This window comes from Pituophis catenifer, unplaced genomic scaffold (assembly GCF_029215685.1).
Source record: "Pituophis catenifer annectens isolate HBS135680 unplaced genomic scaffold, rPitCat1.0.hap2 SCAF_8, whole genome shotgun sequence".
Classification (NCBI taxonomy): domain Eukaryota; kingdom Metazoa; phylum Chordata; class Lepidosauria; order Squamata; family Colubridae; genus Pituophis; species Pituophis catenifer.
Window position 1 is genome coordinate 82,831,007 of NW_027256888.1, and position 23,645 is coordinate 82,854,651.

A 23,645-nucleotide genomic window follows, 5' to 3' on the forward strand; every position below is an offset into this window, starting at 1 on the left:
GGAGCCGAGATGCCGGTACCCACAGCCACTCCGTCTTGGTGGGGTTGAGCTGAAGCCTGTTCCTCCGCATCCAGAACCGCACCGCTTCCAGGCACTGGGACATCAGGTCGAGGGCATCACTGGGCTGGTTCGAGGTGGATATAAAAAGTTGGGTATCATCAAGCAACCTGGAATTAAGCAGAAACTTCCTATTGTGAGGACGATTAACTACCGTATTTTTCAGAATATAAGACGCTCCGGACTATAAGATGCACCTACCTTTTTTGGTGAGGAAAACAAGAAATCTGCCTCTGCCTCCCAGCTATTTTGCCTCATTGCAGCAAACAGCAAATAGCCTGCTTTACTTTCATTTTCAACATAGCTTGATTAGCACAAGAAAAAAAAAATCTGCTCCCAACAATATACCTCCTTTCAGTAAGCAGCAGAGGCCTGCGCAAAACATTTGAGAGTTGGGAGGCCGATCCAATGAACTTGTGCTAATTAGGCTGTGCTGAAGCTGAAAGGAGCTGTTTCTTCTTGCTGCTTGCTGAAAGGAGGTAAACTGCTGGGAGGCAGAGGCCAAAGGGTGGGGGCCAGTGGGGGGGGCTGCATTCGGTGTATAAGGCGCACCTAAATTTTCATCCCCTTTTGGGGGGGGGAAAGGTGCATCTTATACTCTGAAAAATACGGTAATGGAACAGCTTGCCGTCAGAAGTTGTGGGTGCTCCAACATTGGAGGTTTTTAAGAAGAAACTGGACAGTCACTTGTCTGAAATGGCATAGGATCTCCTGCTTGAGCAGAGGGTTGCAGTAGAAGACCTCCAAGGTCCCTTCCAGTTCTATTCTGATTCTGATTCAAATTTCCCCAGCAGGAACTAAATAGAATGAAAACAGGAAAAACAGGTTCTTTTTTCATTCTTTTTTACTTGCTAAATAAGACAGTGTCTTTCATCTCTGAAAAGGCAGCCTGGAAAAGGTGTTTGGAAGCTGAAGTCAAAGTCTGGAGTTCTTTCTTGCTCCCACAGTAGCTGACTGGGGCAACTGTTTTTAAGAGGCTGCTTCACCGATTGGCATTTTTTTCTCACTGAGTTCATCAAATACAATTTTGTGCAACATTCAGCAAAGAATTAGTTTATCCATTTGTCCTCAGGTTTCTTCTTGCAAATGCCTCTTCCGTGAAGCGAACAAGGTACAGTAAACCAACAATGCAATTCTGTATTACATGCATTTTCCAGTCTTGCACATTTATTACTGCGAGTGTTCCTTGGTTCTCCCTCCATCCAGTACCTGAAAAGAAGAAACAACAGTCGTCAGTCCTCCAGACAAAATGAGCATCATTTATAGGCTTTGGAGCAGGAAATAAAAGTTCAGTCCATTCACCTTCTTCCCTCCCCTCAGTGGAGTTCTAACAACTCCAAATGTTGGTCTGTGGTTGATTTGGCAGAGACTTAGAGGTGGAGTTGGGGACACATCTCCCCCTCCATCCTTTTGAGCAGGCCATGGCAAAAGGTGACGTATCTCTAGGCTTTTTATTAAAAAAATAAATAAAAAATAATAAATCTCTAGGCATCTGTTTCTTAAAAATGGACCGTGGCCCCCTTCTTGGTAGCTTCAGGAATTGAGGAGTGTTTCTATTGCCGTCCTTGCTGGTGGTTTCAGTTGGGGGTGGTAGGGGGAAGGGAGGTCCGGCTGATGGGTGTTCATTTGTGGGGCACCGTAGAGTTTGGTCTTTTCCTCATTATGATCTCCCTGCAAGACAGCATTGGGGAAGGTCCTCCATCAGTTCAGGGCTCAGTGTCATCCCAATGTCCGATGGAATATGCACCTGCAGAACCCGGGGGGTGGGGGGTGGGGGTAGATTTGGCTCTACAGTGTTTTCCCAGGAAGAGGCCTGTAATAAGAGGCTGTGCAATCCTGGATGAAGAAGAGGGAACGAGGTTCAGGATAGCTACACTTAGAATCTCTGAGATGATATCTAGTAGGTTAGAAGGTTAGAAGCTTCTGCCAACCTAGCAGTTTGAAAGCAGGTAAAAAATGCAAGTAGAAAAATAGGGACCCCCTTTGGTGGGAAGGCATTGAGTCATGCCAGCCACATGACCACCGAGATGTCTTCAGACAGTGCTGGCTCTTCAGCTTTGGAACGGAGATGAGCACCGCCCCCTGGAGTCAGGAACGACCAGCACATATGTGTGAGGGGAACCTTTACCTTTTAGGTTAGAAGATTATAACTTTAGCTTGGCAAGACTCTGTCCATTGGGTGCAAATAGATAAAGAGTTGAACTCCATTTGTTGTGTCATCTCTAGGTCCAACACAATGCTAAAGATAAGGAAATTTTAAATCTCCATCCCAAGCCAAGGGGATCACCCTGTGGAAATCTCGTGCCTGGAGACTGTTAGGATCCTGATGGGATAAATATATGGAGGGTGAAGCCAAGTAAGATGGCTTCCTTCATTTGAGATGGCCAACCAGGTCTGGAGATGTCTTCTTTTTTTTTTCCCCTTCATTTTTTAAATTTTATATTACATACATACATCTATAGATATCAATGCATGAACAGTGTGACACCTGGGTGCCATACATTTCAGTATAGATAAAATAATATTATTAATCATCAGATTCATCCAGTTTATATATTTCTAGCAGTAATACACATTTATATCAAATTATAATCTTTCATTATTTCATATTGTTTAAACATGCATAATACTACCGCCCTCTTATCATTGCACTTATCTTATTTTATAAAAATGTGTATGCTAACATTCCCCCTTTCTCTTATTTCTGACTTTATTGTAACTTTTATTCATGTCACCATTATATTAAAAGACGTTCCCTTTGTATTACAATACTATCCTTCATTATTTCATTGTTCAATAATATTTAAATATACAATTCTAATACCAATCACAATATTATTTAAACATACAAATTAATTCTATTAATATTCTTTGTATTCGTCCAATCTATATGATTCTATTATTAATACACCTATTTATAATAAAATATGTTCTTTCATCATTTTATTACTCATTATTTCACTTTATTATTCCACTACAAATCATATTATTTAAACATACTCAATAATACCATTATTCAATCTCTAATTTCCCCCTTTTTAATACTTAGTTCTTACTCATATTTCCCATATTTCACTCTTTAACTCTATTTATATTAAAATACTATCCTTCATTGTTTCATTATTCAATGTTTCAATATACTATTCTAATGCCAATCACGATATTAAACATACAAAATTATTCATATTCTTTGCTTTCATCCAATCTATATGGTTCTAGTATTAATACACATTTTTATATTAAAAGTTTTTTCCTTATCTAATTGCTCAGCGTTTACCAATCACAACATTTAAGCTTACTTAATAATGCCATCATTCAATCTCTAATTTTCCCATTTTATTATTACTTGTGAAGGTGTATGTACAATCCCTCAATCTCTTATTGAACACATTCTTATCTCTGTTCTAATTTCTCCTCCTGCCACCATTATAAAAAAAAGAGGGAAAAAAATTCTTTCTTCTTTTTCCTATCAGCCTTCTATCCATCATCTCTTGCCCGCATCAATGCTTTAATTCTTATTCTTTTTTAAATTTGCCTCCCATATTCTTCTCTTAAATCTTTATTTCTGTCTCTATTTGTGTCTACATCCTGTCTAGTCAATCTAAGTGTTTCTCCCATCCCTACCCTCTTCCACTGTCTAGCTTTGAAATTATCAGCCTGGACCCCTGTCTCCCTTCCCCAAGTATCTCTTGGGGAAGTTTCAGAACTCTTAGAATGTTTTCCCCCTGGTTTGATTCATCAAACGTTATTAATTTTATTGGTGACTCCTTGTTATCTTCTTTTTGTTGATTCCTCAATTCTGTTTTCCCCTCTATTCCTTCTGGTAGCTCCTTCCTTTCATGGGCATCTTGGTCATTGCTCATTGTCCTTTGTATAATATTTTCCCATTTTTGATCTATGCCATCCGTTAATTCCATAATCGCCTTATGTTCTTTCTGTATCTTATCCTTTATGCCAGTGGTGAAATGTAAAATTTATTACTACCAGTTCTGTGGGCATGGATTAGTGAGGGGGGGGTTAATATGACTGAGTGGGCGTGGCCAACTTTTTTTAAAAAAAACTTTTAAAACCATTTTTTCTACAACCTCTTCGGCCAAAGAGGTTGTTAAAAATGCTTTTAAAAGCCTCTGATGATCCCAGCTGACTTGCTTGATTGGCAGAGGCTTTTCTTTTTAAAAAAAGCCTCTGACGATCCCAGCTGACTTGCCTGATTGGCAGAGGCTTTTCTTTTTTAAAAAAGCTTCTGACGATCCCAGCTGACTTGCCTGACTGGCAGAGGCTTTTTTTTTACTTTTAAAAGCATTTTTTCGGCCGAAGAGGTTGTAGAAAAAATGCTTTTAAAAATAAAATAAAAAGCTTCTGATGATTGCGTAGCTCAGCTGGGCATGGGGGTGGGGAGGGATTTTTGCTTTCAGTTCTCCGAACCACCCGCCGCCATCGCTACCGGATCGGGCGATCCAGTCCGAACTGGGAGCATTTCACCCCTGATTTATGCTTTGAAACATCCAGTTCAAACATTCAAAGTTCCGCTCGTTTCCTCCTTATGTTGCATCTTATCTTGTTTTAATAAATTCCATTTATTAGCCCAAGAACCATTTGTTCACACCTGAGGTTACTCTTCAAAGTATACACTAATAACAGTTCTTTATGTTCCATAAGTAGTCAAATCAGTTCCATTTACATAGTCCAGGGAATTATTCAAGCCTCTTTAAATCACCTTTATAGATTTAGTTATATAACAACATTCAGGGGTCACTTTAAATGACTTCCTTGTTCTCACATTTAAATCTCCAGTGGTCATGGGGTAGATGTATATAGTCCAGAAAATATTTTCACAGTCCTTTAAATGGGTATTTGCAGGCTTGTATATTTTCCTTTCATCAGCAGGTGGAACACTCAGGTTAATTTTCAATATTGTTACTAGAAATCTGGTTTTAATTATTTTAAATTGTAATTCAATTATAGAAGCAGTGTTAATTTTTTTAATCTGTAATTCCAGCATTTTAAATTGCCTTCCCAATGTCATGTCTTCCCAATTTGAGAGTCCAATTTCCTGCATTTTTAAATATTTTTTTCTCTCTCTTTAATCCTTTCCTTACAGTTTGGTAGTTTGCTCAAAATATTTGATTGCCGCTTTAACAGATAGTTCTGAGTAAATCCCAGATTTCTCTTTTGGGATGAACTTTTGGGTAAAAAAAATCCTCTCACTCAGTTCCACACTGTTCACCAAAGTCCGCTCCAGCTCAAAAGCTTAGATGGTTGTCGGATATCCCAGCTTTGTGGCAGCCATCTTAGGCTCTATCTTCTCCTCGTCATGGCTGAGAGGGAAAGTAAGTCCCGGGTTAGGCAGGAGGGCTGTGACTCTCTGAGGCCTCACAGGGCATCCCTCTTTGCTTCGCCACCCCTCCAAGGTGGCTTTGGTTCCTTTAGGAGCCCACCAATGGGGAGAACTTGGCAGGGAAACATGGAAACCCACTCTCTGTGTCTGATCTCACCGTAATGTCGGACAGAAGTCCCCCAGGTCCAGGGCTGTCTTCTGAGTGGGAGATAAAGCTACCTAGCGAGCTGGTCCATCCCTTGGGTGCTCCTGAACTTGTGGGTATTGCTGGATGGGATGCACACTACTTATGGAGGACAAACACTTGGGAACAGAAACCTAGGGCAACACCATAACATATCACAAATATGTTCTATGCAGAGATGCCTTGGGAAAACCCTTGAAAGCGACAATGGGTGCAAACTATAGAGGTCTATTCCAAGTAGGTGTTAATAGTCATAAACATTTTATGTTATTACAGATTAATAGAGTTGGAATGGACCTTGTAGGTCATCTACTCCAACCCCCCCCCAAGCAGGAGACCCTACACCATTTCTGACAGATGGCAGTCCAGTCCCTTCTTGAAAACCTCCAGTGATTATGTTATGACCCCACGTAGTTAATATTAAATGCAAAACAGTTCTAAAAACAAACAGATTTTATTAAAACAGCTGAGAATTAACTCATTCTCAGTTTATTCCACATTAAATGAAAGCAAAGTTCTCAAAACACCATTTCACTTTATCTCTGACCTTGGGATAATTAGGCAAACTGCCAAAGGCTTTTCTTGGCAACAGTTCAGGAACAGAAAACGCTGACAAGAAAGAAATACATCCAAACAAAGCAAATCTCTCAAAGGTTTTTTCCAGCAAAGAGGCCAAGCGCCGTTGCTGATCTTTTAAGCCTTATGGGGCCAATCATCTCTTGGCCTTATTCCCAAATCGTCCTCTCTGCTTTAGCTGCTCTTGCCTTCTGGCAGCTCTTCTCATATGTGCACTAGGAACAGGCTCCTTCTGTTCCTCTGCCTCTCTACTGTCAGCCTCTGGAGGCTCCGAAGTCCATGCATCACTCCCAGATGGCCCTGGCCCGATCTCTGCCTCCGATGCAGAGCCCTCATCCGGGCCTTCCCCAGCCTCCAGGACTGGCCCATGTTCTTCCTCAGCCTCATCATTGTCCAACTCTGCTGCCAGCTCCGCAGGCTGCGGGCGGACCACAACAGATGAAGCTCCCACAACTTCCGGAGGCAACTTCTGTTCCATTGGTTGATTGTTCTCACTGTCAGAAAATTTCTCCCTATTTCTAGGTTGAATCTTTCCTTGTTCAGTTTCCATCCGTTATTCCTTGTCTGGCCTTCAGGTGCCTTGGAAAATAGATTGGCCCCTTCCTCTCTGTTAGCTCCTAAGATGATGCACTGGATGCCAAAATGCTTCTGAATGTAATTCGAAGTATTGATTTAAATTGCACTAGACTGAGTAGCAAAGCAGGAGGAGGCACTGAGCATATTTCCAAAGGAAAGATCCATTTTAGGGCAAGCAATCAAGAGAAAGCAGCAATTATATGCTACAGGAGCACAGAGAAGGGAAGGATCTGGAACGCAATGTCAGAATTTCTAGCCTTGCCTAATTACTGGGGTTAATATCCCCTCCTGCCCTCTCCACTCCTCGGCTTCTTCAGCCTCCTCCCAAGGTCAGCCTGGGTGGTTAAGTGGTCACTAAGTGAAACTGCAACTGTGCTTATCATCTTATTTCAGTTTTCTTTTGCTTTACAGACCAGGGAAGGTAAAGAGCTCTGAGGACTGGTCACTTTGTCGTTATCATTGGAAATGTGAATGGTTCCTCTGGTGTCGTTCCTGGGATCTGTGGGAGCCACTCTCCCAGCTTGGGAGTCCCATCCCTGATTGTTCCTGCTTTGGCCTTGACTTTCCACATCCTACCAAGTTCCTCCTGTCTGTCTGTCTGTCTGTCTGTCTGTCTGTCTGTCTGTCTGTCTCTCTATCTATCTATCTATCTATCTATCTATCTATCTATCTTCTATCTATCTATCTAATCTGAGAGATTCTATGCCCCAATCCATTTGCAGCAATTTGTAACGATCCCCACATAATGACACAAGTGTGGTAGGGATGGGTTCTACTTACCATTACTACCAGTTTGCAGCGGGGCCGTGCGCATGAGCGAAGCACACACACACACACTATTTTGTGCAAGTGCAGAAGCTTCTGCGCATGTACAGAAGCGTTTTGATGACGTTGGGGTCAGTGGGCAGAGCCTCCCGTCGGTTTTACTACTGGTTCTATAGAACTGGGGCAACCCACCACTGAAGTGTGGTGACATCATACAAATACCATTATTACCGTATATTCTTGTGCCACCTCTCTCAGATCTGAAGATATTTCAGACTAAAAGAAACAAACTTGAATTAGACACTTACGTGTTTAAAGCTTTACTATCACTATGATGCCACATCCAGTCCCTGTTATTGTAAATCAATCCAATGTAGTAACTACCATGTTTGTGTTTAACTGCTGCTTCTAAGAACTTCTGAAAGAAAAATCCAAACATCATTTACAGTGAATGACGGACAGATTCTCACCTGAAGGATGTTCAGAATCAGAGCCTCCCCAGATGAATCAGTGGAGGAATATGGAGAAGTAGCAGCAATGCAACCCATACGGTGCAACCGCAAAGAGTGGGACAGATCAAGTTCCTGAAACAATGGGACATCCAGGAAGAACCAAGGATGTGTTTGGGTGAACTAGCAGGGCCCTGGAAGCCATGATCAAACCTAGTCTATGGGCCATTCCACATTTGCACCTAACCATGGTGAGAGATGAACAGGGAGCCGCTTTGTTTCACTGTTTGCAGAGTCCTTATCTCATCTCCTCCTTAGCCCGTAAGTCTTCCCTCATCCCTCGCTCTGGCCTTAGTTTGTCCCCATAAACTCAGCAACCATCTTCAGTGCTTCCACGATGAACACAATCTGATGCAAACTCAGGTCACTCCCACAATGGAGGACAAAGTCTCTCGGCCACCTCAGGTTGGTGAGGAGGACATATCTGCTCACCTTCTTTCCTTCTTCTGAGCAGATGCTCACTGTTTTGGGGGCTTCCAGGAGCCCTGCAAGACTATTGGCTAGCAGAAATGGCCATCTCTCTCAACACTGGCAGCTGTTCCCACCTCTGCAACCACTGTACGGTAGCTGTGGTTGCAGCTGTCTTCTTTCAAGACTCAGCACAACTCTGGGCTTTCCAAAGAGCTGCATTTGGGGGAAAAACCCTACCTTCTCCCTCAAAGCTGGTCCTTCACCCAGCGCAACAGATTACTGTGAGCTACCAGGATTCAGGGAGAGCCAGGCTCTGCCACACCATTCCACAGTTGTGCCCAAAAGCTCCATGGCAGGTTGAAGGGAGCTGCCAAGCTTTGAGAGGGCAGGTGGAGCTTGGAAAGAGCCTGAACCCCACGCTGAAAACGAACTCTCTGCAGCTATGTTGAGCACCCAGGTAGAGCGGCTGAGTTTTGGCACCCACGGGTGCTTTCCTGCTTTAATCCTCACCGTCAAACTGTGGGTTCAAGCCTGCCACCCCCCATCCCACCCAAGCCCCATCTGAGCCCCCTCCTGCACCCCTGGCCTGAACGGATGAGGACAGCTTTCAATCAGATGTCTTGCTATCCAGGGATTATCCAGAGACGGTCGATGCAGGGGAGGGATCAGCGATGGGCACAGCCAGTTTTAGGCTGGTGTCCTTTTCTGCCAGATCCAGGCCAGGCTGACAGAGGGGACAGACCATAAGCCGAAGGATACAACAACCAAACTCAGTCAACGACCACGTCATTCCATCAGAAAAGGGAGAAGGGAAGGCACTTACCTCCTCCTCGTCATCTTGAATATCAGCTACGTAAGCTTTAGATTGATTGCATAGTTTTACTGTGTCGTAAAGAGGTATTGAGTCAAAACTAAGTAAATAAAGGTGGCCCTTATAGGACATCCATTTATGATTCAGTTTGTAATGAATGTCAGCTTTGAGACAAATTAGGATGGGGCCGTGAAAAGGGAAAGAAGAAAGAAAAATTAGAAGGAGCACAGTTAGGCAAATACTTTTATCCATTAAAAAAACACACATTTTAAGAAAAAATAGCAAAGAACTCTGGGGACCTTGCTGCTCTCTGAGCTGAGCTGCTTTCCTGAGGACATTTATTTACCCAACTAGGTAACATCATCAGCACTAGAAGGGAGGGGGGTTTGCTCTCACCCCACTGAAATCGGCCCAATCCCAATCGTGCTGACAGAGGAGAAATGCTGAGGGTCCCGTCAGCCCAATTATTCCGGCTGGTGGGGTCCAGGAGGAGAACCTTCTCTGCTGTGGCTCCTGACTCTGGAACATCTCCTCCCCCCGATCTGAGGTTGAGCCCCAACCCTCCTATCTTTTTGTAAGGGCCTAAAGACCTGACTCTGATAGTTAGCTTTGTGCCCCAACGGGGAACATCACAATGGAGGTGGTTGATTGAGTAACAAGATCCTACTTCCCCCCCCTCCGCCCGCCCTCCTCATGCGTCCTTAGATTTTAATGTTTGATTTTAATTGTTTATGTATTAACAGAATAGCAGAGTTGGAAGGGAGCTTGGAGGTCTTCCAGCCCAATCTGTTGCTCGAGCAAGAGACCCTATCCCATGTCAGACAAAGGGTTGTCCGGTCCCTTAATTGTATATGTATAGATGTAGTTTTATGACTGTCAGCCGTATGATAAGATATGCAGCCCATACATTTTATAAATAAATCGATATTCGAATTAAAACCAAAAATGATAAAACAATGAGAAACGCGATAGAAATAAGCGGCTGGAAAGTGCATACTCAGGATTTGCATGAGTAAAACAGCAATACGTGAAACAGTAGAACTGTTAACTGGCAGTATCCAGAAAACATGAACGGAAGGGAAGTCCCTGGAACACACCCTGAATGTGGACAGTATAAAGAATTGGCCCAATATCCAGTTGGCTTGCTTCTAAAGGGCTGAGCAAACCGAACCAAACCAAACGGATCCCTCGCTGGCATCTCAGCCTGGCAAATGGAAGAATGCGACTTCCGATCCCTATGAAAAGGGAGCTATCAAGAGAGCAGGGAGAAATCGCTTGCTTTAGAGAAAACCATTTGACTGAATGAATTTGAATTGCAAAAGGTTCTGAGTGACAAGGAAGCGGAATCCTTGGTGCTCCCTGACTGCTTGTTTGACTGCAGATCTTTCACCGCCCAACTAGGCGCACCCTGAGCATCTCCAGTGCACAGTGCATCCGGGATAAGCAGGGATTAACACCAGACAAATAACCAAGCAGGAAACAATAGCCTAAGCCACACCCCACATCAATGACAGGGCAGGCTACTGCACATAAACGGGGAGCAAACCCCACTAGCACTAAAGATGTTACCTAGCCAGGTAACGAAACCTGTGCAAGAAAGTAAGTTCAGAGAGCCCCAAGGACTCTACAGCTCTGAACCACAGAGATTGTCTTCTGTTGAGATGATTAGAGTCTGAGCCTCCGTGACATTTTCTAAAGATTGCCAGTTTCATAGCTAGACCATGAGTGTGGGCTCCCTCCATCCAGGAGAATGCTAGGGTGGAATAGGGCTCTAGTTTTTGCTCATTGCCCAAGTCAATGTTTCAGGGAGCCCAAGAAAGCAACATCTGTGTCAGGACTGCCATCCTGCTCAGCCAGGCGTTTCCTGCTATCAGACAGCCATACTCAACTGAGGGGGCAGGTGGGGGAGATCAGCGGAGTGCAATAAAGGGAGGGGTTAGCATGAGCAAACAAAACTATGCATCGTACCGTCCTGTGAGAACCGCTGGCCACTCCAAGGTCACACAAAGGAATGCAGAACCATCCAGCCCTCAGAGACAGGGACTTTTACCCAAACTATTTGTTAGCACCGAATTGGATACTTGTTGGTAACCAGGGGTGGGGATGGATGGGAACAAGGGAACCATATGCCTTGGGCCAGAAAACCCCAGATCCAGCTCTGCTTCGGCTGTCAGCACTTGGCTTCAGTAAAGCGAACTTTTGGCTAATCATGAGCCCGAGAGTCTTTCTTTTCTAACTGACCAAGTTGGGATAGCTGACAATCTGCCCAAGACAATACTTAAAAAACAGCAGGGTGCACCGCCCCAACCGGCAGGACTGATGGATGGTGCCTAGAAAATTGCCAAAAAAAACACCAAACCCTGACACCAAACCTGGAGAAAGCTATCCCTCTATCCGGATTCTTATTAATCTCAATCTGTGAGAAATTTACCAATCTCTGCTTGAATTTCTTTGATCTTTTCAGCCCATGGAAGCAACTGTCTTGACACCTTCTCAGCTTCCAGGATTATTGCAGTATCTGAAACACATGTAGCAAGAACATTTCTTCAAGTCTGAAGCTGCCTCCTGGTCTATGGAAAGCCCACTTCCTTCCATGCATGAAGGTATCTGTCGGTCTCTGCAGCTAGGAAGTGTTTTCCTTCCCTCTTCCCAGGATGGATCCCATTACGACTGTCCTACTGTCCCCATTTATATTTATTTATTTATTTATTTATTTATTTATTTATTTATTTATTTATTTATCTACTTATTTAAATTTCTATACCCCCCTACTCCCAAAGGACTCAGGGCGGTGAACAGCCACAGAATAAAAAAAATGAATACAAAAATTTAAAATAGAATAAAAACAAATTAAACAATTTGGCTGAGAGAAATTTAAAATACCCAATAATTTAAAAACAAATTAAAATTTACATTTAAAAGGGAGAAGATTTAGGCCAGGCCAGCTTGATGAAATAAGAAAGTCTTGAGCATGCGACGGAAGGTGCGCAGATCCGGGATCCTCTGTATCTCCGTGGGGAGCTCGTTGCAGATTGTAGGTGCCCCCACAGAGAAGGCTCTCCCCCTAGGGGCCACCAGTCGACATTGTTTGGCCGATGGCACCCGGAGGAGCCCCTCTCTATGGGAGCGTACTGGCCGGTGGGAGGCTATTGGTGGTAAAAGGCGGTCCCGTAGATAACCAGGTCCTAAGCCATGGAGCGCTTTAAAGGTGATAACCAGAACCTTGAAGCGCACCCGGAAGACCACCGGGAGCCAGTGCAGCTTGCGCAGGAGAGGTGTTACATGGGAACTCCATGTCGCTCCCATCACCACCCGCGCGGCCCGCACTCTGCGCCAGTTGGAGCCTCCGAGTGCACCTCAAGGGGAGCCCCATGTAGAGAGCGTTACAATAGTCCAGACGAGAGGTGACGAGGGCATGAGTGACTGTGCATAGCAAGTCCCGATCTAGAAAGGGACGCAACTGGTGGATCAGGCGAACCTGATGAAAAATCCTCCCGGTCACGGCCGTCAAGTGCTCTTCTAAAGACAGCCGTGAATCCAGGAGGACGCCCAAATTGCGAGCCCTTTCTGTGGGGGCCAATGATTCGCCCCCAATAGTCAGCAATGGCACCAGCTGACTATATCGGGACGTGAGAAACCACAGCCATTCGGTCTTGGATGGGTTGAGCCTGAGCCTGTTTCTCCCCATCCAGATCTGTACGGCCTCCAGGCACCGGGACATCACTTCAAGGGCATCGTTGGGATGGTCCGGGGTGGAGATATACAGCTGGGTGTCATCAGCGTACTGATGGTACTTCACCCCGAAACCACGGATGATCTTGCCCAGCGGCTTTACATAAACGTTGAACAAAAGGGGCAAGAGGACCGATCCCTGCGGCACCCCACATATGAGGGGCCTCGGGGTTGACTCTGCCCCCTTGTCAACACAGACTGCGACCGGTTGGAGAGAAAGGAGGAGAACCACCGTAGTACGGTGCCTCCCACCCCCAACTCTTCCAACCGGTGCAGCATGATACCATGGTCAATGGTATCAAAAGCCGCTGAGATATCTAACAGGACCAGGACAGAGGAACAACCCCTGTCCCGAGCCCTCCAGAGATCATCAACCAACGCGACCAATGCTATTTCCATGCTGTACCCAGGCCTGAAACCCGACTGGAACGGATCCAAATACGTCGTTTCATCCAGGTACTGGGGAAGCTGTCGCGCAACCACACTCTCAACAACCTTCACCACGAAGCGAAGGTTGGAGACTGGACAATAATTAGCCAATACTGCCGGGTCCAGGGAAGGCTTCTTGAGGAGAGGTCTCACCACCGCCTGCTTCAGGGTGGTGGGGAAGACACCTTCACCCAATGAAGTATTTATAATCCCCTGGAGCCAGCCTCGCGTCACCTCCCAGGAAGCCAGCACTAACCAGGAGGGACACGGGTCCAACAAACATGTGGTCGCATTCTTTTTTTTTTTTTTTTTTTCATTTGATTTGTATACCGCCCTACTCCCGAAGGACTCAGGGCGGTGAACAGCCAACAATAAAATACATAAATACACAAAATTTAAAAACCCAATAAAATCAAATTAAACTTTTTGGCCCAGACAAATTAAAATACCCCAATAATTTAAAAACAGATTAAAATTTACATATTTAAAAAGGGAAGAGATCAGGCCAAGCCCGCTTGATGGAATAAAAAGGTCTTCACAGCACGGCGGAAGGAGCGCAGATCCAGGATCCTCCGTATCTCCGGGGGGAGCTCATTCCAGATGGTAGGTGCCCCCACAGAGAAAGCCCTCCCCCTAGGGGCCGCCAGTCGACACTGTTTGGCTGACGGCACCCGGAGGAGTCCCTCTCTATGAGAGCGTACTGGCCGGTGGGAGGCTATTGGTGGTAGTAGGCGGTCCCGTAAATAACCAGGCCCTAAGCCATGGAGCGCTTTAAAGGTGGTAACCAAAACCTTAAAGCGCACCCGGAAGACCACCGGGAGCCAGTGCAGCTCGCGCAGGAGAGGTGTTACATGGGAGCGCCATGTCGCTCCCATTACCACCCGCGCGGCCGCACTCTACGCCAGTTGGAGCCTCCGGGTGCTCCTCAAGGGGAGCCCCATGTAGCGAGCATTACAATAGTCCAGGCGGGAGGTGACGAGGGCATGAGTGACCGTGCGTAACGAGTCCCGATCCAGAAAGGGACGCAACTGGCGAATCAGGCCGACCTGATAAAAAATCCTCCCGGTCACGGCCGTCAAGTGCTCTTCTAAAGACAGCCGTGAATCCAGGAGGACGCCCAAGTTGCGAGCCCTCTCCGTGGGGGCCAATGATTCGCCCCCAATAGTCAGTGATGGTGTCAACTGGCTATATCGGGACGTCGGAAACCACAGCCACTCGGTCTTGGATGGGTTGAGCCTGAGCCTGTTCCTCCCCATCCAGATCCGTACGGCCTCCAGGCACCGGGACATCACTTCAAGGGCATCGTTGGGGTGATCCGGAGTGGAGATATACAGCTGGGTGTCATCAGCGTACTGATGGTACTCCACCCCGAAAACACGGATGATCTCGCCCAGCGGCTTCACATAAATGTTGAACAGGAGAGGTGAGAGGACCGACCCTTGCGGCACCCCACATATGAGGGGCCTCGGGGTCGACCTCTGTCCCCCTGTCAACACAGACTGCGACCGGTCAGAGAGAAAGGAGGAGAACCACCGCAACACAGTGCCTCCCACCCCTAACTCTTCCAACCGGTGCAGCATGATACCATGGTCGATGGTATCAAAAGCCGCTGAGAGATCTAACAGGACCAGGACAGAGGAGCACCCCCTGTCCCGAGCCCTCCAGAGATCATCAACCAACACGACCAATGCCGTTTCCGTGCTGTACCCGGGCCTGAAGCCCGACTGGAACGGATCCAGATACGTCGTTTCATCCAGGTGCTGGGGGAGCTGTTGCACAACCACACTCTCAACAACCTTCGCCACAAAACGAAGGTTGGAGACCGGACGATAATTTACCAACATTGCCGGGTCCAGGGAAGGCTTCTTGAGGAGAGGCCTCACCACCGCCTCTTTCAAGGCGGCAGGAAAGACACTTTCACCCAGCGAAGCATTTATAATCCCCTGGAACCAGCCTCGTGTCACCTCCCGAGAAGCCAGCACTAACCAGGAGGGACACGGGTCCAATAAACAAGTGGTCGCGTTCAGTCTACCCAGAATCCTGTCCACGTCCTCAGGGGTCACAGGATCAAACTCATCCCAGATAACATTCTCAAGACCTGCCCCAGTCCCTCCCCCTGAGACTATCCAGTCGGAGTCCAGATCTTCCCGAATCTGAGCGATTTTGTCATACAGATATTGAACAAAATCCTCGGCTCTACCCTTTAAGGGGTCCTCCCGCGCTTCCTGGTGGAGCAGGGAGCGGGTCACCCTAAACAGGGCGGCCGGACGATTATCTGATGACGCAATAAGAGCAGCAAAATAGCTACATTTCGCTGCTTTTATCGCCACTAGGTAATTCCTAATATGAGCTCTTACCAGTGTCCGGTCAGATTCAGAAAGACTGGCCCTCCAACTACTCTCTAGGCGTCTTTTCCGGCGCTTCAACTCCCTCAGCTCCTCAGTGAACCAAGGAGCTAAATGAGATCGGCGCCGGGTCAGAGGCCGGCGTTCAAGGCCGGGTCAGAGGCCGGTCAGAGGCATTCAATCTACCCAGAATCCTGTCCATGTCATCTTGGGTCACAGGATCAAACTCATCCCAGATAACATTCTCAAGACCTGCCTCTGTCACCCTCGCTGGATCTACCCAGTCGGAGTCCAGACCTTCCCGAATCTAAGTGATTTTGTCATACAGATACTGAACAAAATCCTCGGCTCTTCCCTCCAAGGGGTCCTCCCGCACTTCCTGGTGAAGCAGGGAGCGAGTCACCCTAAACAGGGCGGCCGGGCGATTATCTGATGACGCAATAAGAGCAGCAAAATGAGTACATTTTGCTGCTTTTATAGCCACTAGGTAATTCTTAATATGAGATCTTACTAGTGTCCGGTCCGACACTGTACTCATTTCCTATGTTCATGTCCATGTTTATACTTATACCTGTTATCTTGTACATGTTTGACAAAATAAATAACTAAATAGAAATAAATAAAATAAAATAAACAAATAAACCATGGCCAGATTGGCCTTTCAGAACCATGACCTAAATTTTGTGCCTTGTGGACTGGCATCGGGTTGATGGAGGTTAGCAATGAATGAATGGATCTCCTCCCTGTTCACCCTTGGCTTGATTAGATTTTGTTTCCCGACCGTCAGTAGATTGCCAATCAATTTATTTACTGTCTGGAAGGAGCTGGGCTTTTTAATAGCTCCTGATTCTTCTGCATAACCAGTGAGAAGAATTCAGGGCCACTTCAGCTCACCTAAAGCAGATTAAGTAGCTCCTCAAGGCATTGTGACAAACTCCACTTAGTTTCCCATGGGGAATTTTGATAGCTCCCCCCCCCCCGGTCTTTCCTAGTTTGTTCTTACATCATCCTGGGACTGAAAGTGTAGATAAGCAGCAGATGGATGCGAATGCTCCTTCCATTCCGATGTAACCCACCAATCTAGCTAGAGGAAGGAAAATGGGCTCGGTGGCCTTGGGGACAGGAATGCATTTGCACATTCAGATCATCACCATCGAGGAGATATAGAAGCACAGCCAGCTGCACAAACAGGCTGAAGAACAGTTTTTATCCAGGGGCTGTCAGAATCCTGAATCCTGAATGCAAAATAACATCATAAGTACGTAGTGCGATGGACTTGCAGAGCCGGCGCAACGTGTAACATGTTCATACTGGTGCAATGGGACTGGGTGGTTGTTAATACGATTTATTGGGGTTTTCTGTCTTCACTGTGAGTTGTATTGTGTTGGGGGGTGCACTGAGGGAGCTCAACTAATCTCATTGTACATATGTTGTGCACTGAAACTAAAGATTTGAATTTGAATTTGAATTTCAGAGTGGAACTTGTTAAGTTAGGTGAATAAGGACGCAGCAAGCCAGGCAGTGAGTGACAACAGCTCTTTATTGTAGGGTGAGAACCCAGCAACTGACCTAGGGAAACAGCTCCCTTTATATACCTTGCAGCTGTGGTGGTCAGCCAATCAGCTGAGGGTCAGTTAATTCAAACTTCCCACCAACAAACCTATTTACATTACACTCCTCCCCTCCCAGAAGTCACTTTGGGTTACTATTTGCATACAAAGTCTCTCAGGTGACCAGGGCGTGTACGTAGCCTGGTCACCCTGCGCAGTTCAGTTGGAGGGGTGGCGTCAAGCAGGTCGGAGGGACTCCCTGTCTCTCTCTGCTCTGCCAATGGAACCTCCGAGATCTCTTCATGGGCGACGACTTCTCCAGCTGGTGGAAACTCCTCACTGGGGCGGCTCCGGACGCCAGGATCATCAGCTAAGTCCTCCGCTGCACTCGGGCTTGACTTAGTTTTTTGTTCTGGCTGGTAGTCAGGGAGCGATTCGTTGAAGTTTTCCTCGGCGTCTGTTGCAATTCGCCTTCTCAGTTGATCTATGTGCCTGGGCCAAACTCTCCCGTCCCCTATGTCTACCCTGTACGATTTGGGCCCCGTGATTTCCGTGATTGTTCCTGCTTCCCAGAGTGGGCCCTTCCCATAGTTCCTGGCATGGACTGGAGTCCCTATGGTGAACTCTCTGAGTTTCCTCTCCCCCCCTCCTTGAAAACCCCTGGGAAATAGTTGGGATTTAGCCTATCCAGTACCCCTCGGAGCTTCCTCCCCATTAATAACTCGGCCGAGCTTCGGCCTATGGTTGGATCCCTTGCAGCAGTCTCTCCATTGTACTTTGGAAAAGTCCGGGGGCTATGCTAACTCCAAATTGCAGGCGCGTACATTTAAAGACGCCTCTATGAGTTATGATAGTCTGTGCTTCCATGGTAGTGCCATCTACCGGCAGCTGCTGGTACGCCTGCGCAAGATCAAGTTTAGCGAAGATCTTGCCGGGGCCTAGGGAATGCAGCAGGTGATGTACAATGCGGACCGGGTAAGCGCTCTCTTGCAGAACCTTATTAATTGTACATTTATAATCGGCGCATATGCGCACTGATCCATCTGGTTTCACGGTGTCACAATTGGGGTTTCCCATTTGGCGTGGTCGACTGGCGCAAGCACCCCTTGCTTGATTAGCTTGTCCAGCTCACCATCTATCTTGGGTTTCAGGGTGAATGGTACCCTCCTAGGCTTTAAGCGGATCGGGGCAACATTGGGGTCGAGGTTGAACGAGATAGGGGTCCCCACATACTTGCCAAGCCTTTCGTCGAACACGTCCTGGAACTCCTGCATCAGGTCGTCCCTCAGGGTGCTCTGGATGTTCTGCACTCTGGTGAATCCCATGCCCAAGGCTTGAAACCAGTCCATGCCCAGGAGGCTTGGGAGCTTGCCGCTGAAGATGGTGAGGGGGAGTCTCTCGCTGAACTCCCCGTATTGTACTTGGAACTTCCCTTGATAATCTTTAAGCTGGTGTCGCTGTGGTTGGAGCTGCCGCTTGTGTGCGCTGGGGATGGCTTTCTTGAGGTTGGCCCACGACATGATGGATATGGGGGATCCCGTGTCGATCTCCATCTGGCACTCACATCCCTCGATCTCGACCGCAGTGTAGGTCTTCTCGCTGGGTGATGTGCAGGTCTGGCCGATGCGGATGGTGTAGGCCTCTATGTCTTCAATTTTCACGCCCTTCTGGCTTCTGCCATCTTTATTGGGCCTCCGGCGTGGCACCATCTCGGATTGGCTGGTTTGGCCTCATGGTTTGTGGCCTTGTGCTTGCTTGGCTCTGCAAACTTGAGCGATGTGCCCCTTTTTCTCGCAGAACCGGCAGATTGCATCCCAGAACTTGCAGTTGTGTTGGGGGTGGGGGCCTCTGCAGCTGGCGCAGTCGTCCCTGTGTCCCCGTTGGTCCGGCCTGGACTGCTCTGTGCGGTAGACTTCCTCCTCGGACTCCCCTTCGCTCTCGGTGCTTACGGCTTCACGGTGCATGGTTGCCGACCTCTGCGCTGTCCGGCCATGGATGGTCCCTTGCAGTCTCTTGGCGGCCTTTACGGATGACTCTTGTGCTCTTGCTTCATCTAGGGCGATGTGCAGGGTCAGGTTTAATCTCGCAAGTAGCCTCCGTTGTAGCCGGCCATCCCTCACTCTGCAGATTAGTTGCTCTAGGAGCATCTCATCTAGGTCTCGGTACTCACACTGGTTTGCGGCCTTATGCAGGGCAGCGACGTACTAGCTGATCGACTCGCCATCCTGCTGCAGTCTTTGCCGGAACTCGTACCGCTGGACGTACTTGGGGCATAGTGGTTTTTCAGGAGGGTCTGCAGCATTGACCATGATATGGTGTGGACCGAATTCGGCTCCGCCAAGGCTTCAGCCGTGTCGAACACTCGTGGTCTGCAGTGGCTCAGGAACAGGGCCTTCTTCCGCACGTCCGGTAGTGCTTGCAGGTCGTTGGCCACCATGAAGCACTCAAACTGGGACATGTAGGACCCCCACTTCTCCTCCTTGGGGTTGAAAGGCGGTGGCGGGGTATAGGCAGACATCGTTCGCGATTCTCCTGTGCTCTGCTCGCTCGCCTGGCTGGATTCTGGCTTCGGGTGTTCCGCTTCTCTCTCGGAACGTGGTTTCAGCTCTTTTAGTTGTGGCTTCAGCTCTTTCCTTGGCTTCTGACCTCACAATCCCACCCTCATCGCCAATGTTAAGTTGGGTGAATGAGGACGCAGTAAGCCAGGCAGTGAGTGACAACAGCTCTTTATTGTAGGGTGAGAACCTAGCAACTGACCTAGGGAAACAGCTCCCTTTATATACCTTGCAGCTGTGGTGGTCAGCCAATCAGCTGAGGGTCAGTTAATTCAAACTTCCTGCCAACAAACCTATTTACATAATAGAACTCTTTACTTACCATTAAGGTTACCATATTCAGCATTCCTTGATATCATATATTGCCTAATTTGTGCCACTGCATGCCGAAGTGGATCCCGTTTTGCCTTTTCAACAGCACCTGAAGGAGAGGTTTAATTACCATATAATAATGTTGGATTGAGACCCATTTGGTGTTGGGCTCAAGGCACCAGGCTAGAAAGAGGGAGACCATGAAATCTTTTCCCACCTTGGCCACGAAACCATCTGGGTGACCTTGGGCCAGTCACTTTGGCTCAGCCCTAAAGGAGGCAATGGCAAAACTCTTCTATAAACCTTGCCTCTTTGAAATTCAAGCAGGCATTCTTTTGCAGTACCAGAAGCCTGACAGAATGGAGAACTGACCAATTGTTTTTTCCTAGAAGGGCTGAGGAAGATTGGGGAATCGATTTATTAACTGGAAACCACTTCTATTTGGACTTTGTTGGGAAGATAGACCACCGTGGAGATTGAATTTATTATATTTAATTAGACAACAATTGATAAGAGATGGCATTAAGAAACAAACATGGGAATTTAACCCAGGACAAATTACTCTTAACTTTTGGGATGATTTAGGATAGATAAGAGGCCGTGGTAAATTTTCCACCAGTGGATTAAAATAATAAGTTTGTTATCACAGGGTTTTGAAACTTTAACCTTGTATTATTATTGTGGTTGATCTTCAATTCGATTCACAGTCTGGGACTGGTAAAAAAGTTAACTGTTCAAGTCCTAACCATGGACCTAAGAGCTGTTAAAGTAACTTCTGAGTATATAAGCTGTTTGGAATAGGGTGGTGGGTTTTTGTTGTTGTTGTTGTTGTTGTTGCAAAGTTGGGATATTCAGGTTTAATAAATTCAAATTTTCCATGTTTCTAGGCAGCCCTTTGGGTATTGCTCCAAGGGTTCCTAATAGTATTGCTACAGCCATTGATTTCTTCCTCCATAGCCGCTGAACTTCAATTTGCAAATCATTGTTACAAAATAAATTTTGTTATTTTTCTAGCTCTTTCTCCTCAATTTGTGCATCACCTGGTATTGCAATATCAACGAACCAGACTTTTTTCTTTTTCATAATAATGATGTCAGGCGTGGGCCAGATGTCTGTCTGTTCGGATCTGAAAGTCCCACAGGATCTTGACGTGCTCATTTTCAAGAACTTTGTCGATTTGGTGTTCCCAGTGATTCTTGCTTCATTCAAACCGAAACGTCTGGCAAAGCTTCCAATATATGATGTAATAAAGGAGAATATTTGTAGCTCAGGGTTGACATGAGGGATCTTCTTTTCTTGCAGACATTTCATTACCCAAACTAGGTAACATCATCAGTGTTAACAGCAAATTGCACTCCTTACTAGCGCTGATGATGTTTGTTTATTTGTTTGTTTGTTTATTTATTTATTTATTTATTATTCGTATTTCTATGTCGCCCACTCTCCGAGGACTCTGGGCGGCTTACAACAAAGACAACAAGAACAACATATTGCCCCCAACAATCTGGGTCCTCATGTTACTTAGTTTGGGTAATGAAACGCCTGCAAGAAAACAAGCAGGCGTAGAGAGCATCAATGTATGATTTTTGGCAACTTGATCATGACAGTGTAGATAACCATTCTGTGAGATGTTGCTGCAGCCGCTGATAAGGCGATCCACTGTTTCATCTTTCTCGCTGCAAAAGCGACATTTGCTCTTGTTACTGACATGTTGAATTTTTGCTTTCATGGAATTGGTCTGCAAGGCTTGTTTTTGGGCAGCCAAAATGAAGCCTTCAACAACTGGGGAAAAACTCACTGAACAACTGCCTGGATTAGCGAAAGACATTTTGGGCTCAATTATGGTTGTAAGTCGAGGCTACCTGCAATTCGACTTTACTGCAAGTTTATATTAAGAGCATCTGAAAGTCCAGCTCACCCTCCTTGCCTTCACAGCCCAAGAAACTAGGGAGGGTCTCTTGTGAGATGTTTTCCACACCCCTACGGCAGTTGCAGGCTAACCTGGCTCTTTGCCAACCATTGTCTGGCTTTGGATTCTCCCTCGCTCTCCCAAACTCATTCCCACACACCATCACAGACCCTCAGAACTGATTAATTAGTTGGATAAGATTAAAAACTTACATAAACTGATAAACCAAAGGGTGTACAAAAACAGACAGAAGAGCATTAAAACGCCAAGTGTTGCACAATTGTAGCCTGAGAGACATTCTTCTAATTTGCTTGGAGGGCCTGTGTTTAGAAAGGAAGCCTTGATTAGAAATGATCTTTTTTTTTTATTGAAAAAGTTTTTCAAATACAGATTTTTCCCCCTTCCCCCCCCCTCCCTAACCCCTCCTCCCCCTCCCCTCCCCCATGGCTTCTCCAAGATAAAATCCAAATTGATATCACATTATATATAATGCTTTACCACCCTTTTACACCACCCCCTATGTGCTACCCATTCCTTTCTAATATTATTATTATATCCCCCCTATACTATACATTTCAAAGCAACATTCAGCTATAAAGCTATATAATAAATCCTAATTTAGCATTTATTCAACTCATAATCTACCCATTTCCTCCATCCCCACACATATATCTCTTAATTCAAATCCTTTAAGTATATTAATATCTAAACATAACATCCCTTTTCCTAAACTAAACAATCAGTAACCTAACCTATCTCCACCCACTTTCCTACAGGTCTACCATACATAATATTTTTAATATCTTTGTTCTTCTGCCCGCACCACTAAAAGATATTTCCATATATAAATAGAGTCCTCAAATGACTTTAAATTTGTAATCCATATAGTATCTTCTGTAATGTCTTTCAACTAGATTATTAATTCCATCGCCCATGTTAGGGTAACATCGAGTTCTGCTTCCAACAGTGTATTCAGTATCTTCAATTACCATCTGCCCCCATCAATAATAAATGTTTCTGTATATAAAAAACCACCCGAATGACTTTATATTTATATTCCATGTAGTATTTCTGTAGTGTCTTTTGTCTAGATTATTAATTCCAACCACCACGTTAGGGTAACAACCAGATCTTCTGCATGCCCCAATTCCATAGTTCTCTTGCCTTATAACTCAACATATACGTAATCCATTTTTCAAAGAGTCCAAAATAGAAAGTTCCAATCCGCTCAATCAAAGGCCATCTTCCACATCCCAAAAACATCAGCACTGCAGAGATCTGTTATTCTTCTCAAAATAGTATAAGTCTGTAATTTGCCTCAGTTATATTTTCATGTATCAGCCTTCTATAAATCCCGCTTATTATATTTAATCGTCTCTTAAGTAACTGGCATTAATCTGTTGGCTAAAAAAAAAAAAAATTGTTTAGTTTAAATTTTTTTAGTTTTGTAGGACCTGCTTCTTCTTTTCTTAACTTGTTGTGGTTTAGATCTCCATCCTGGTTGCCTTCCTAGGACTTGTATATCAGCTGATTGAGTTACATGCTGGTCTGTAACTTGATAAAACATCAAATCGAGGTCCAAAGCC

General features: G+C 45.8%; 1 protein-coding gene across 1 annotated transcript; it reads right to left on the bottom strand.

The window, feature by feature from the left end:
- Positions 1–1,106: 1,106 nt before the first annotated feature.
- LOC139320744 (CD209 antigen-like protein B) lies at positions 1,107–20,197 on the bottom strand. The gene is made up of 5 exons (XM_070949180.1): positions 20,161–20,197; positions 11,659–11,745; positions 9,240–9,391; positions 7,805–7,914; positions 1,107–1,266 (listed from the first exon to the last, which is right to left on the bottom strand). Exons 1-5 carry the CDS (start codon positions 20,195–20,197, stop codon positions 1,107–1,109), a joined length of 546 nt encoding a protein of 181 aa, XP_070805281.1.
- Between the last annotated feature and the right edge of the window lie 3,448 nt (positions 20,198–23,645).